The sequence below is a fragment of the Lepidothrix coronata genome, unplaced genomic scaffold, assembly GCF_001604755.1.
Source record: "Lepidothrix coronata isolate B3197 unplaced genomic scaffold, Lepidothrix_coronata-1.0 Scaffold18, whole genome shotgun sequence".
NCBI lineage: Eukaryota > Metazoa > Chordata > Aves > Passeriformes > Pipridae > Lepidothrix > Lepidothrix coronata.
The window spans coordinates 1,022,246-1,038,600 of NW_016690198.1; the positions used below are offsets into that span (position 1 = coordinate 1,022,246).

The 16,355-nt window shown below is 38.7% G+C and overlaps 1 protein-coding gene across 6 annotated transcripts in view; it reads right to left on the minus strand.

The window, feature by feature from the left end:
* PCSK5 (proprotein convertase subtilisin/kexin type 5) overlaps positions 1 to 16,355 on the minus strand; it is a 257,925-nt gene that overhangs the window by 102,239 nt on the left and 139,331 nt on the right. For all 6 annotated transcript variants that reach the window (XM_017807261.1, XM_017807263.1, XM_017807264.1 and 3 more), the window contains one exon: positions 12,380 to 12,483. In XM_017807261.1, coding sequence (XP_017662750.1) covers positions 12,380 to 12,483 — 104 coding nt within the window. The remainder of the gene's footprint in view (positions 1 to 12,379; positions 12,484 to 16,355) is intronic.

Below are 16,355 nucleotides of genomic sequence, written 5' to 3' on the forward strand. Positions count from 1 at the left end.
AATGTTATGTCGACATGGCTTACACTGTTTTGTTTTGTCATGTCCTATCTAAGAGAACACTGATCTTGAATAAGAATTCATCTTCTTTCAGCCATATTGCTACTTCATGTCAATATATGACGAGAAATCTGTGATAACCGGGGGTGATTTCTGAAACACATAACTGTTTTACAAGCCAGTAACACAGCCATGCAAGAACATGCTTTTTCACTCTTGCTTTTAAAACCAATTTCCTCATGCTTTTCAAGTTAAGCATATCTTTTGTATTTTATACAGAACTGATCCCTCAATTTTTCTACTTAAAAACAAAGCAAAGGGCAAACTAAGTCCTTTCCCACAGAATTCCCTGAAATCCATGATTTTTTAAAGACTCAGCAGGGATGCTAGAAGATTGAGTTCTTACACTTACCAGCACATTAGAGAAGGTTGTGAAGAACAGAAAGTTGCCCAATAGATTTGTCTTAAAAGTGGCAGCCACAAAGATGCACAATAAGAATCTCAAGGGCCTCTATATCATAGAATCATAGAATCATAGAATCATAGAGTGGTCGGGGTTGAAATGGACCTTTAAAACTCAGCTACTCTGACCTCCGTGCTGCAGGCAGGGACACATTCCACTAGACCAGGCTGCTGAAAGCCCTGTGCAACCTGGTCTTGTGCACTTCCAGGGATGGGGCATCCAACAGCTTCTCTGGGCAATCTGTTCCAGTGCCTCACCATCCTCATCACAGAATCATAGTATCATAGAATGTTAAGGGGTTGGAGTGGACCTTAAAGATCACCTAGTCCCACCTCACTTCCATAGGCAGGGTCACCTCTCACTAGACCAGGTTGCTCAAGGCCTTATTCAACCTGGCCGTAAATGCTGCCACGGCTGGGGCACCCACAACCTCCCTGGACAATTTGTTGCAGAGTATACCCACCCTCACAGTAAAAAATTTCTTCCTAATATCTAACCTAAATTTCCTCTCTGTCAATTTGCACCCATTGCTCCTTGTCCTATCACTACAGCTCCTGATGAAGAGTCCCTCGCCGGCTTCCCTGTAGGCCCCCTTTAGATACTGGAAGGTTGCCATGGGCTCTCCACATAAACTCCTCCAGGCTGAACAGCCCCAGCTTTCTCAGTCTGTCTTCATAGGGGAGGTGCTCCAGTTCTCTTAACAACTTCATGGCCCTCCTCTGGACTTGCTCCAACAGTTCCATGTCCTTATGTTGGGGACACCAGAAGTTAACGCGGTAATCCAAGCAGGGTCTCACAAGAGCACAGTAGAGGAGGAGAATCACCTCCCTTGACCTGCTCGCCATGCTACTTTTGATGCAGCCCAGGATTTGGTTGGATTTCTGGGCTGCAAGTACACACTGCTGGCTCATGGTGAGCTTTTCATCAACCATCACTCCCAAGTCTTTCTCTGCAGGGCTGCCTTCAATCACTTTTCTGCTCAACCTCTAGGTGCGTCTGGGATTGCTGAAACCCAGGTGCAGGATCTTGAACTTCACTTTGTTGAGCTTCATGAGGTTTGCCTCAGCTCACCTCTCGAGCCTGTCCAGGTCCCTCGGGATGGCCTCTGTTCCCTCCAGCATGTTGACTGCACCAGCTTGCTGTTGTCCACAAATCTGATGAGGGTGCACTTAATTCCACTGACCATGTCACCAACAAAGATGGTGAACAGTATTGGCCCCAATACAAACCCCTGAGGGACACCACTTGTCACTGGTCTCCAGTGGTCTCCATGTGGACAAGGAGCCGTTGACCACAACTCTTTGTATGTATATTCAGCCAACTGGACCACTGAATGGTCCATCCATCAAATCCACGTGTCTCCAATTTGGAGACAAGGATGTTGTGCAGGAGTGTCAAATACTTTGTGCTTCTGCCCCTATCCACCAATGCTGAAGTCCTGTCACAGGAGGTCACCAAATTTGTCAGGCATGATTTCCTCTTTGTAAAGCCATGCAGGCTGTTACCAATCACCTCTTATAAAAATGGTCTTCATTATGTTCAATCTAAATCCACCTTCATTCCCTTTAAAATAGTTGTCCCTTGTCTTGTCACTACAGGCCTTGGTAAAAAGGCCTTTCCATCTTTCTTTAAACACTCTTTATATATTAAAAGGCCACAATAAGGTCTCTCTGGAGCCTTCTCTTCTCCAGGCTGAACAACCCCAGCTCTCTCAACCTTTCTTCATAGGTGCTCCAGCTCTTTGAACTCTTTCATAGTCAGAAAGGTGCTAACAGAATACTTTAAAAATTGCTTTTAAGTTTCCAGTTGTGTTTATATTAATTTCTGATTTTTGTATTAGTACAAATAATTTCTTCAATAATATACTAACCATGGCTTTACTTGATAATAGGTTCGACAAAAAACAATTTACATTTTTATTTTCTTCTGAAAAGTTCCTATTCATTGATAAAATACAGTATAGATTGCCCAAGAACACTAGCAGGATAGCTAGTAGAATCTAAATCTCCAGTAGCCAGTGTTCCTTAGTGAATAGCTTGTATGCAACTCTGACACGGCATCACCTTCTATGAGACTTTGCAGCCATTTAAAAAAATAGCCCTAGAACACACCATCTTAAAACATTACGGAATTAAATTCAAGATTCCATGTGCATTCATATCCTGGTACTTTTTATTTATTTCAGGAATTTAAAACTCATGTAGTTATTAAGTAGACATTGGTTGACAGAATGGACTAAAAGTGAAATTCACTTTTGGGCCATCAGAGCCAGGCTCTACTAGTAGCAACAATGTGTACCACCCAAATAGATCCCCTGCTCATGAGTGTTAGCAGCTTATGGACAGAAGCTCTTAATATTGGGATTCAGCTGGTCCACAGTCAACAGTGAGCATGTGTACCAAGCATAGCCATGACAAGTTTTTCCCCTACTCGCAGTTTTTTCCACCCCATCCTCTAATTTACTTCCCAGCACTTGTTTAGGAATGAGTAAACCAGGTTAACACAGTCCTCAGAGCACATGGTATCTACTGTGTCCTGCATATGGGGACATTTTAACCAGCCAGAGAAAATACCAGTGAGCCTTGCTGAAAAGCAGTGACCAGGAAGCCTGATTTACTTCTCTGCCTCCAAAGGAGCACAGTTGTGACAGAAACAGAAAACCGGACTAGTGCTGGCTGGTAATTGCTGTTGCTTCTCTGCAGCAGAATTTGGCAGTAAATCATAAAGCCTCTACTGAAGACATTCATTTATATCCCTTGAAATAAGTCAGCTTATGTGAATGGAATAAATCTGAGGATTATATGCATTTAAAGGGGAGAAAAAATGTTTGCCAAAATAAAGTTGGCTAAGAAGCATCTACAGTAATAGAAACTATAATTTTTTAACTAGGAGTAGTCTTTTTAAACTGGACTTTAATTTTCTTTTTTTTTACAAAAAGCACAAAGATCCATTGAAAAGCATGGCAGTTTGCAAATTTTCTTTAAACAAAAAAAGCCATTTTGTGACTGCACCATGGAACATCTTTTAAAAGAATGTACTCATTTCCTCTATTAGGAGAAAATTTACCCTCAGAGGTACATTTAGAATTCCTTGGTAGCTCAAAAGCAGCCAAATGTAATTTCATTGTATCAAACAATAAAAACACCTTTTGTGCTAGGCTTCAGCTCAGAATAGGTTATGACACATGAATCAAAGGCACTGTAAGTGGAAATCCCGACAGATTGCTATCAGGAAACACAAAGACAGCATTTCTGTGCTGTCAGATGTATCAGGCACATGGCATCCTTCTTGTTCTGTCCCACACAATGGTTCTGTCTCTTCTGAAGTGTCAGAGCTCCAGCAGGATATTTACACTCAAACTAATTCCTGACTGATTTTGGCAGAGGAAGGATATACAAATACTCAGAAAAATCACAATAAAACCTTTTGCAAATTGTTTAATAATAATGATGCTGATTTTTAAAACTAAAACTTTACCAATCTTATCCTAAAGCAGAGAAATTAATTAACTAACTAATTAACTAAAAATTAACTGAGTCGACTTCACACTATTCCCATAGAGCTATGTAGTAGATTCTCATCAGTAACCTGATGCAAAAGGAAGATAAACAGTAAACCAAGTCTACAGACATAGCTGGGCAATTGTGGAAGAAGTTCAGCATCATCTCACTTAAAAGTGACTCCTCAAAAGCTGATTTTTCTGGAGGGCACCTAACTGATCTGAGTTGTAGCCCCCTACTATTATGAGAAATTCTACACCATGACAGGATGTCTTAAGGGCTTAAAACACTACATTGTAGATGGTGTGATCTTCTTCCTAATCAGCCTGAATCCTAGTTCCATTAAAGTGGGCACACTCTGATAAGAAAACTACAACTAGTTTTGCAATTACTGAAAGGAACTATAGCAATGCAACAGCAGTGAAAAGCTTTGGTGTTCTTTAAGGCAAGTGCTTGTTGTTTTTTTAAAACAATAGAATTACCCCACGCATAAGATGTCTACCGTTGCCCTGGATGTATACAAGCATGGTTAGATATTTGCCTATAACGTTAGCAGAAGTGTACTGCACCAATAATTAGTATATAAAGAGGTCATGCAAATGCATATAACTTTCAAAGACTTTTCTTTTAAAATTCAGTGTTCAACATCTATAATTAAGAACTTGTGCTTTGGAGAACTGTATCACTTTATCAGTCATTTTTTAAATTGTTTCTTCTTTCTTAATTGGTTCTTCTTTCTTAATACTGCCAAGTAGGAATTTCCATTTCACATTACATGGCAGACTCTTAGGTTATGAGTCCATATGGGAAGACTTTTAACCCTCCCCTTCCTCCCTACCCCCCAGTCCTTTGCAGAGTTTTCATAAAGGTCTGAGTTGGGATTCTTAAAAGGAAGTAATGTCAAAGGTTATCATTCCCATTGTATGCATCCTGTTAGTGCTGTAAGTCTACTTGGCAATGTTTGGAGTACTAGGGAGCTGTAGAGCATAGTAATTATGCATAGCTTTATATCTAAGACAAAGTCATCTCAGTTCTTGAGCTGAGGCACTACTAGTTTAAATACTTTGTCTGGTATGCTGATCATAGTTTGGTGACAATTCTGAGTGTTATATTATAATACAAATGTAAAGCTTAATTATGCATCTTGCCTGCTGTTATTCTTACTTTACAGCCATTTAACTTACATTTTAAAACACTGGTAAGTCTGACTCACGATATATGACCCCAGGAAAGCAACCAACTCTAAGACCAAATGTCCATCCACTTTCCTTTATGTATCCCAACACGGGCTTGAGGTTTCTGCTTAAAATCTGTTTTACATTCACAGATTCATTTCTTGCTTTTCAGAGACAGAAGAAAACAGTGTTGCAGACTCAACGAGTAAATGAGAAGCTTTGATAATGAAGAGTTTGAGGCTGGGAAAAGTAATTATGCCTCTCTATTTCTCTGAAAGATTCCCTCTCCTGCTTTGTACACCTCCATTTCTGGAACTATATAGACGTACTCCTAATCTTAAATGTCTTTCAACTGGAAACAACATTGTGTGGACTTCAGTTTGCGTTAGAGAGAAAAAAATTCCAACAACCGCAACCTAGGCTGCATAGTTCAATATATTTTCCAGCTCCCTTCCCCAAATCCCAAAGACATATTTTATTTTCACTCAAGGCTAGCAGAGCTCAGTTACCTGGCAATTTGTTTGGGTTTAACATATGAAACACTGAAAAATTCTTAATGCAATTTTAATATTATGTTAAGGAAGACTTTATTTATGGCTGCAAAATGAACTGCTACATGTGGGAAGGAAACAACAGTCACCTAGAAAGGTTGCAGTGTCCCTCCAAAAACATGACAGTAATTTTAAACTTGCGGCTAAAATACACATGTTCTTACACCACTTTTCGTCAACCATTTTGATTTCCAAATCCCACCATGGATTTTTCTCTAGCCATGACAATGATTTCTGTATGAAGCACTTCTAAAAGTTATGTTATTGACTCTGTGATTCCTATGATATTTAAATGTGGATGAGATTCCTGAGGACACAGACCTTTCCTATCCTACATGTTCTGTCAGTGCTGGGGGAGACACTTTCAGCCACTGTTAGACTAGCTAGTAATTGGAGCTAGTTTAATTACCTCCTTTCCAGATGCTAATCTAAACGCTGCTTTGACTTCAAACAACTTCCAATCAGGAGTTATAATGCAAAAAAGTTCCAATTAATCTAACCAATTCAGCTAATAGAAGACTAATGATTACCTATGAGTGCCAACATCTCTCCTCAGACTTTATATCTACCAATCTGTTGAAGACAGTCATGGATACAGGGCTAGATTGCCTTTTCCAAAAATACATTTGCTTTTCCAGAACTCTTGCTGTCAGCTGCCTACTTAGAATCAGAATCATTTAGATTAGAAAAGATCCTTATAATCATCAAGTCCAACCACTAACCTTACACTGCCAAGTACTAAACCATGTCCCCACATGCTATATCAATACAACATTTAAATACTTCCAGGGATGGTGGCTCTACCACTTCCCTGGGCAGTCTGTTCCAATGCTTGACAACCCTTTCAGAGAAGAAATTTTCCTAAATATTCAATCTAAACCCCCCGTGACACAATTTGAGGCCATTTCCTCTTGTTCTACTGCTTGTTACACCAACTCCCTCCAAGCTATGATCTCTTTTCAGGTAGTTGCAGAGAAAGATAAGGACCCCCCCAAGCCTCCTTTTTTCCAGGTTAAACAAGCCTGGCTCCCTCAGCAGCTCCTCATCAGACTTAGCACCTCTGTTGCCCTTATCTGGACATGCTCAAGCATCTCAATGTCTTTCTTGTTGTGAGGGCCCCAAAACTGAACACAGGACTTGAGGTGCAGCCTCACTGGTGTTGAGGATAGAAGGACACTATTTCTGATCCAAGCCAGGATGTTATTGGCCTTCTTGGCCATCTGGGCACACTGCTGGCTCATGTTCAGCCTCTGCTGCTCAGCACCCCAGATTCTTTTATGCTGGGTAGCTTTCCAGCCACTCCTCCCCCAGCCTGTAGCACTGGCTGTTGTGACTGAAGTGTGGGACCCAGAACTTCACCTTATTGAACCTCATACCTTATTGACCTTGGCCCATCGGTCTGGCCCTTCCAGAACCCTCTGTAGAGTCTTCCTTTCCTTCAGCTGATCAACACTCCCACCCACTTCAGTGTCATCTGCAAACTGACTGGGGGTGCACACAATCCCCTTGACCACGTTATTGGTAAAGACATTAAACAGAACTGGCCCCAGTACTCAGCCCTAGGAAACACTACAAGTGGTTGGCCACCAGCTAGATTTAACTCAATTCCCAACCATTCTCTGGGCTTGGCCATCTAGCCAATTTTTTAACCAGCAAACTGGGCACCCATCTGAGCCATAAGCAGCCATTTTCTCCAGGAGAATGCTGTGGGAAACAGTGTCAAAGTTTGTTCTGTACGTGTCACATGATGGCACTCAAGAAGACCTTCCCTGGCACTGAGGTTGGACTGATAGGTCTGTAGTTCCCCAGATCCTTCTTCTGATCCTTCTTGTAGATGGGCATCATATTTGCTAACTTCAAGTCAACTGGGACCTCTCCAGTTAACCAGGACAGCTGGTAAATGATGCAAAGTAGTGAGCTGTTGCCCCAGTTCCTTCAGTACCCTTGGGTGGATCCCAATTGATCGCAGAGACTTGTGTGTGTCTAGGTGATATAGCAGGTCACTGACCATTTGCGCTTCGACTGTGGGGATTTCATTCTTCTTCCCACTCCTGTCTTCCAGCTCAGGGGGCTGGGTACCCAGAGAACAACAGGTCTTGTTATTCAAGACTGAGGCAAAGAAGGTATTAACTACTTCATCTTTTTCCTCATCCTTTGTCTCTTTTTTTCCTCCTGCATACAATAAAGAATGGAGATTCTCCTTAACCCTCCTTTTGTTGTTAACGTATTTATAGAAACATTTCGTGTTGCCTTTTACTGTAGGAGCCAAACTGAGTTCTAGCTGGGCTTTATCCCTTCCAATTTTCTCACTGCATGTGGTTCATGACATCCTTGTATGTAGTCCTCCTGAGTATCCTGCCAATGGTCTCCCACAGGTGGTAAACTGACCTTTTTCCCCTGCATTCCAGGCAAAGTTTTCTGTTCAGCCAGGCTGGTCTTCTTCACTTAATATTTCAAGCACAAAAAATCACCTAGTCTAGCTTGCATAGAATATGATCTTCCTCATTCCTACAGAGACCAGTGCAACTTCCTGTGTTTGGTGTTTGATTAACAACAAACAGAGGTGGGATATTACAACAGCCAAACTCAAAGCTCCTGTTTCCCTTGCTCCAACCACTGTGTGTATGGGTATTAGGGCTGGACAGAGTTGATATTGGCTGCCAATGGCATGTGAAAATATCAGGAAGCATCTGTAAGACTGGAAGGTCTTTTGACATATGAAGAGCTTTGATTTATTGACATAACCACTCAAAAGGGCTTACTATTTTTCAAAAGTCTTATGCCAACTTCTGACATTTTTAAAACATAATTTTAAATTTATTTATATTTTAAAGTTACTGAAAACATGCAGTAGGGTGTTTACGAATAGTTTATTTGTGTTCTCTGAAATGCACATATTGTTGTGAAGATTTTCTAGCTCATTTCTGAATTTGTTCCTGGCTACCGGTTACCACTATTTAAATCTGTCCAGCCTAGGTCTCTTATTTAGGAGCCTAGATAGGCTTGTCTATTTCTCACTCCCAGACTGTTAATGCTCTACTTACAACAAGAATAATCACCAATTTTATTTAATATTGTAATTAAGCAATTATATTAAAAAGCTGTAAAACATTAAGTGACTAATCCTTTTCACTGGTCACTCTTTGGTGGAAGTAGCAGATAATCCAGCTAACCTAAAGGGATGTGACATAACTCTGGTAGTCTCTTACTCCTTGGCAACTGAGGTGACTCAGTTTCTGTAGGAATAATATCTCCACTGGGCCTAGGAATGGTCTGGAATTGAAAAACGTGGCGAGAGTTTTGATTTCATTTTATCTTATCTTTCACCAGCATTTTATTTCACTGTACTAAAGTGTTATTGTCTATGCTTTAGAGCTAGGAAGAGTGAAGTATGTTCTCTAAAAATCTCCCTACAAATTAGTGAATAGTCTGTTTCTCCAAAGGCAGTTTTTGACAGTATTTGGAGCTTCATTTACAAAGAACTGCTTACATGGTTTGATCATTTTGCTTAAAACTGCAGTGTTTCATTTTGTATCTTTCAACCCAGAGACAGGTTAGAATTAACACAGAATTTCCTTTTTATGAATGCAGTTGCAGGCTCTGCTGTTGACTAAACAGCTGGCAGAACAAGGAGCCTTTGCATACAATCTGCCATAGCAGAAACAGATCAGCAGTTTTGATATCTTCACAAAAACAGATGTTCTCAAGTATTTTTCCATAAAATCAGTAATTAACAGCTTTAATTATTAAAAGCTCCCTCTATTGACAAACTAACCAGAGAAGATCCTGAAATGAGCATTCAAGTCTTTCTTTTTGAGACTACTAAGTAACAAGTTCCTGAGAAAAGATACATGCTGTCTCACAAGAAAACAACTAAAAAAAAGAAGAAAAAAATTCTTGTTCATTTCTAAGTTAATTCTTTTGACATGCATTTAACGAATGTTGTTTACTTGCCAGAAAATTAAACAAATAACAAGAACTGCTTTAGCAAATCACTAGTTGGCTCAAGTGTTTTTCATGAATTAATCTTCCTTTGTATAAATGTAAGAGAGTAAAAAAAGGAGAGCTTGAAACCAGTAATGACATCCATGAGCTCCTTCTGTGTGTTCTGCAGTAGCAAAACACTGCCCGGGACTATAGAAAGGGAGAGGGTTGCCATGCAGACCAGCAAAACAGCCCTCTGAAATGGCATGCTGACCCACTTTCAGTTACCAGTTCTTGCTGACCCTTTGTTGAATGAGAGGTTTTTCCAAGTTTTGCTGCTTTTTACCCTTTCAGTTCTCATTTCTAAAGGGGCAAGCCTGTCTCTCTTTTTATTCTTGTTTTCTTCTTCCTCCACTAGTATGCATTGAAGAAAAGCAGACTGATACTTGTGACTGTCTCTCCTTTAGATAATTAAAAATAATCTCCCATCCCTTCTCTTCTTAAGAACACACTGTGGAAGAAGTATGTATCTTGTTATCAACAAAATTATGATACAATTCCTTAAGGAACTCCTTCTGATCAGAGTAGTTCATCTATGAAAAACCACACTTTAAGTGTTCTATGTGGATTCACTATCTTTGTGATAGTGAAGGATAACAGTGTAATATTATCCTAAATATTGGCATGTGCAATAGTAAAAAAACCTGTCTCAGTCTTGCAAGCAGCAGTGTGCAAATCCTCCTTTTAATTCAGGTTCGGATGTTGTGATTTAATCTAAATCTTAGCTTCTCCGTCTTCCAAAACCAACAGAGGTTTAAAAAGAGCTGTATTTTTATTGGAACCATGTGCTCAGCCTAAGTTGCCAAAATAATTTAAGCTAAAACTACTGTTTTTATCTGGGTTAAGGTTGACTCCTGAGCTGTACAGAGGTAAAGGCATTTAGATTGTCTTCCTCTTTTTCAATTCCACCATGGAGTCTACAGTGGAGTGTTGTCACGTCAAGCCGTTTTTTCTGAATCCGAGTTACCCAGCTGAGCTTATCTATATTCATGACTTAACACAGGTGGAGAAGAAACATCCTTCCACCCCTTTTCTTTACCATATACATATGCTATAATGCATAGAAAAAATGTGTGGCTCCACGGATTCAGAATAAGCAAGCTCCAGTGGTCCCACACTGTAAGTCCTGCTGCCAATACTGCTACTGCTGGTTGTGTTAGTGTGACCTTTCCTTTGATAATGAGTGACAACTGCTGTGAAATGTCTCCCAGGGTGTTTGACTCTCTTAGCCAACAACTGGAAAAACATAAAAATATAGAATTTGGAAGTGAGTTGTAGAAAAAAAAAATCTCTGCTTTATGCTACTTGAAAAGTGTTCTTTGACCTTCATATAGCTTCAACAAACTGATGATACAGTAACAACACAGTATAGATCTCCAGCCAAAACTTTTTAAATCCTGGGAGATGTTTCACAATAACAAATACTGTAATGTTATTGCAATTAAGGAAGTATGTATTTCTCATTACGTATGTTTTTTGTGTGTGGGCATGCACTTTTAACTGGGACAAAATCAGGCCCTTGAACATATGAACCCTCAAATGATTAGGGGGCTCAAGTTAAGTATCTATTTCTAAATCTATCCTCTGTAGTTAGAGACTGGTTTAGATCAAAAACAAGTTGGTTTTTTTGTTTGATTTCTGTTCCATTGCAGCAGAAATGTCATAGGTCAGAATTATATATTAAAGATGCTCTATGGTAACAGTGCCTTGATCTGAAATAGATTAAATCTAGGCTTCATTTTTAAAGTGAAACCAGGGTAAAGATTTGATGATTCTTCTATATTACATTTATCTCTTGGGAGATCTTGGCACAATACTTGGATCAACTCTCATCTTCAAAAAACTATGTCAGTCTTGTGTGGAATTCTCGTGAAAAGAAAATCAGAAAGAAGCCATTCCAAGGTTTTGTTTGGATGCAAAACAAATTGAAAGCAGTAATAATGCAGTGAATGGGAATCAGCAGACAATCTGCGTTGAAATACAACATTGTAAGGACTCAAGGTTCAGTTTTAACCCCTCCTGAAAATATATATCCTATTTAATGGCACAAGCATTTACCTCTACTTGCATTACAGAAGTGAAAACATATTTAAAAAATGTAGCTTTAATCAAATTTACAAGACTGTACAAGATTTTAGAAAACTAAATTTTTAGAAAACAAGATTTTTAGAAAACAGGTGACCGAGCAGTATAGTAGGTCCCATTAAAAGTCATGATAGCTCAAGATTTTATTTTATCCTAAATCTGACAGAAATCCTACATATAAATAATATAGGGTTGATCATGAAAAAAAAGTTTAAAATACCATTTTGTCATTTTAAATCAAAATTGCCAATAATTCTGAATGAGAACACGGATGGAATTCAGAAATTGCTGTATCTTCAACTCTAGATTATTTTATCAGAATACTAGCTATAAAATATAAATACACCACTAATTTACTTTGTCTTCTGCCAGCAGCGCATGAGACAGGATTTAAAGGGACTAAGAAGATCTGGCCAACGCATTTTGTAGCTGACACTTTTTGGTTTAGTCCTTCTAAAAGGTTTCCCTTATGGAAGAGAAAGAAGATAGGCCCAGTCAGATTGAGACTGAAAAGTCTCCAAACTACACACAGCATAGGGAGTCAGACAAACTACTTGAGATTACTTCTTCTTCAAAAATATCAAATAATATATTGTGATGGCAAAGAAGAAAGAAAGCTCTTACCCTTATAGCCAGCTGCATTGGTTTTCCAGTCATTAGCATTCAGATGTCCCGCACGTGAAGTCCTGACAATAATGTGCTGTATGTCTCTCCAGGTCAGAAATGGACTATGAAAAAGGGGAAAGACAAAGTCACAGATCAGACATATTTTACCAGGATGTAGGGATACGAGGTCATGTAAGCTGAAAAGTATCCAAAGCAAAACAATCATCATTTACCTTCTCTGTTTTCCTTTGCTCCATTCAAAAGAACGTCCTAATTTTACAGAAATACTACATGAAATTATTTATACATCTGTGAGGTTTGAAATAAGCAGACCGTAACACTATATGATAACATTCTATTATATAAAACCTAAGGGAAGATGAAGGAGCACATTTCACACAGAGGCAACTTTTATGACCACCAACTACTGCACTCCAGTCAGTGCAGAGGAGAAGAAATCAAACTTCTGGCTTACTGAAAAGCTCTACTAAACCTCACTAACTGCTAGCTCGAGCTGGCAATTCCTTTAGACTTCCAGTTCCTATTGAACTTATTCCAGGTGCCTCTCTTGCTATTAATTTGTCTACTACCCCTGGTCTTGGAATTCTGAGGGTCTATGCATATTTTTCAAGAGGACCAAGCAGTCAGCACTGCATCTGGACAGCTGGATAGTTACCGAGCAAGTACGTGATTGCACAGATATGTATTCCTTCAAGGGACTGCAGAACAAGTAGCTGATTGCATAGATGTGTACTCCTTTAAGGGATTCCTAATAACCTGTCCACCCAGAAGATGAAAGAAGATGCCATCTGTATCCTCGTTGTTTTTAATACACATTTTATCTTGTAGGACTAGGGCAAATCTTTAGGGACTGAAGTTTTCCTGTTTCTTCTATATCCACATCAAGGAGAATTTCTTTACTTAGAAGATGATCTACATGCACAATCATTGGGGTATTTTTTCTTTCTCCTTCCAATTTTTCAGTTTTTCTATTATCTGTGAGAAGACCAATAGCATTGTCTTTAAAAATGCAGTTTAAGAGAGGGAATGATAAACTGAGCCACTAAACAATGAAGAGGAAAAAAGTACTGTGGTGTAGAACACCAGTCACTAAGTATCATTCTCAGAGGATCATTATCTGCCCCTATTGCACGCACAGCCAGAATTCCACTCAACTGTAATGATGAAGACAGACCAGAATGAAGTTTATCAGACTCAAAATTGGCAGTCTACATTGACCAGGACTGGTAGTCACTGAAAAGCTGGGAAACCTTGGTTCAGTTTCTTAACACATGCTCTTGTGTCTCTCAGACTAGGAAGTCATTTGGACCATTAGAAAAGCGACTCAGTCTCAGCACTTATCTTTATGGCATTATACTTGGGCTCTTGTTTCCATTTGTTGGTAGAAAGTATACCAAAACAACAGCCATAGGAGTGTGGGGAAGGTCAGCCCAGGGGTGACTGTGAATGGGTCACATTCTGGGATGAGGGGGACATTGCTGTCACATGGAGTGACCCTATACAACTAAAACAAGTTCCAAGAGCTACAAGTTACATAGTCATGTTATAAGAAATTTCAAAGAGAAATAATTTGATAAAACACACAGAGGGCAACAACAAACATGCAGAAATGTTCTAAGTCTTCCTGACAGGGAAGACAGAAAAATCTCACTCGTCTCTCTGTTTGATGTACAGAAATGAATGTTGCACGGATTGGCATCCCCCACACACTGTTCACACCTTCCAGGACTTGTTTTGTCAAAGCAATGTCTTTTTGGAAATACCTGGGTAATCAGCGCTTTATGGCACTTACACATGGAAGTAGAATCCTGCTTATCCTGTGAGCCAAAATCAAGCAATTAGAAAGCAATCAGTGAATACATTAGACAATCTCTGAAGAAATGGAGACTTTGTTTTCCATTCAAGATGCACTAGTTTAGTTTTTCAGGTTATAAATTTCAGCTTCCACAAGCTGCAGCTTTAGAAGGCAGTAGGTGCAGAGGAGTTACTGCAAACCAGTAGTCAACTTGTTTATAGAAAACCTCCCTCCTAGCCTGTGTTCTGTGTGCATGTAGATATAAATTCTTGGGTATTAAACAACGGAAATTAACTTGTGTTGGTGGAATTACTGAAAATGAAAACAAGTTGCAAAATCATGGTCTGTCATTCCATACAGAAGAGAAAAACTTGGGATACATATGACATTCAGTCGCAAGTAACTCATTTTTATATGTTTTATTTTCCTACAGTCTTATAAACCATATGCTTGAAAACAAGTAGGAGTTGCCTGAAAATGTCAGAATTCTTTTAAGTGACAAGATTGTATGGTATAATGAAACAAAAGTGAAAAAACATGGAACTATACATATTTTTCTCATTTCCTTTGCAGTAATATGATTTTAATTCTGAATGTAAATTTTCCACAGGAGAACATTTCCCAGTGGGTTTGTGTGGACCATGGGAAGGCTGATGTAACCAAGCACCTTTCCACCAACATCTGGGGAACCACAGGAAGCGGCACACATTTTTTTAGAGTCAACACAGAAAGTCCTGTTTATGTTTGTGGTTGAAACAGAAAGAGGAGATGGAATAATCTCAAGAAGGAAGGTGAGTTTTAAATAAACATCTCATTAATTGTAGCTAGATTTTTTGTAATTTCTTTCAAACTCTATCAATTCACAGCCATTCAATTTCTCTGGTTTTGGCTACAAGTTATAAGGGTATTACGATATTTAAAATATTCTGTTGTATTTAATGAGAGCTTATGCTTTCTGTCCCTGATCATTTTTTAAAACATTAATATGCCCATAGGTACTTTTTTTTTCTTATGGTGCGATTTCTCACACTAGATTGTTGGACTAGAATGACAGTAATTGTTTATCCAACTGAGTTGGTAAAAATTACTGAAAAAGAAGATTAAAAAAAACCTTATGGAATGTAAGTAGCATTAAGGGTTTGCAAGATAGGGCATGCTTGTACAGTCACGTAACATGCTTCAAGAAAAAAAAAAAGTAGATTTTATACCACCTCAGGAATTTCACTGGGAGCCAGTGTAAAGTCTTAGAAAAACATGTTTCAAGAATTCAGGAAGACCTCCAGGAATCCCGAGAGCTACATTCTTTATAATCTGGAATCTGAACAATCTGCTATTTTATAAAGCAAGTTGTCCATGATAGTGGTGAAAAACAACAAGGCACTAAAATAGTCTTCTCAACTTCTAAAGCAGGGAATCAAGACAGGGAACACTGAACTGACTATTTAAAGAGGAATGATGGACTTAATGGTGGATCTAACTATGTTTAGATAAACGATGTAAGGATATAGAAGTTTTCACTTTATAATACCAGCCTCACATAAACTGGACTTAGTTGATCAGTCAACAAATGAGATTATCTCTCAGAATTATGATTTATTTCTAAAAAGAAAATCATGGCAGATCTTGAAAACTGAGCCATTTGCTGTTCTATTTCCTATCCTTAGGTAATAATAAAAAATAATGTAAGATTTTCTATGCCAGAAGATCTTGATCAAAAATCTGATTTCCAGGACACAACATTGTATATAGTTAAATCAGTCTGTCCCTTATGCAATACCCAAATCTGCTTGCTTACAGTGTAATCCATAAGATTTCTATATTTTCTTCACAAGGAATGGCAACTTGGGCATATTTATATCTAAGAGATTTAACAGCATATGAACAACACTGAAATCAGTTTCTGAAGCCTACTGTAGCTCCTTCACTGTAGTCAGATTGAAATCTTCTCTCTACAGTAGACACTTCATTTGAAACAAAATAGGTCTGCAATTATTTGCCATTATTTTTTTGCAGAAACTTGAATCAAAAAAAGAAGAAGAAAAAAAAGAAAAATACAGAAACTGGAATTACGTCAAAATAGCAGCTCATTTGAAGAAAGAAGGATTTTTTTACTTATTTTTAAACAAGATAGACTAGAAGTCAATTTTAATGGCCAGTCTTCGTGAACAAAGATTTGGG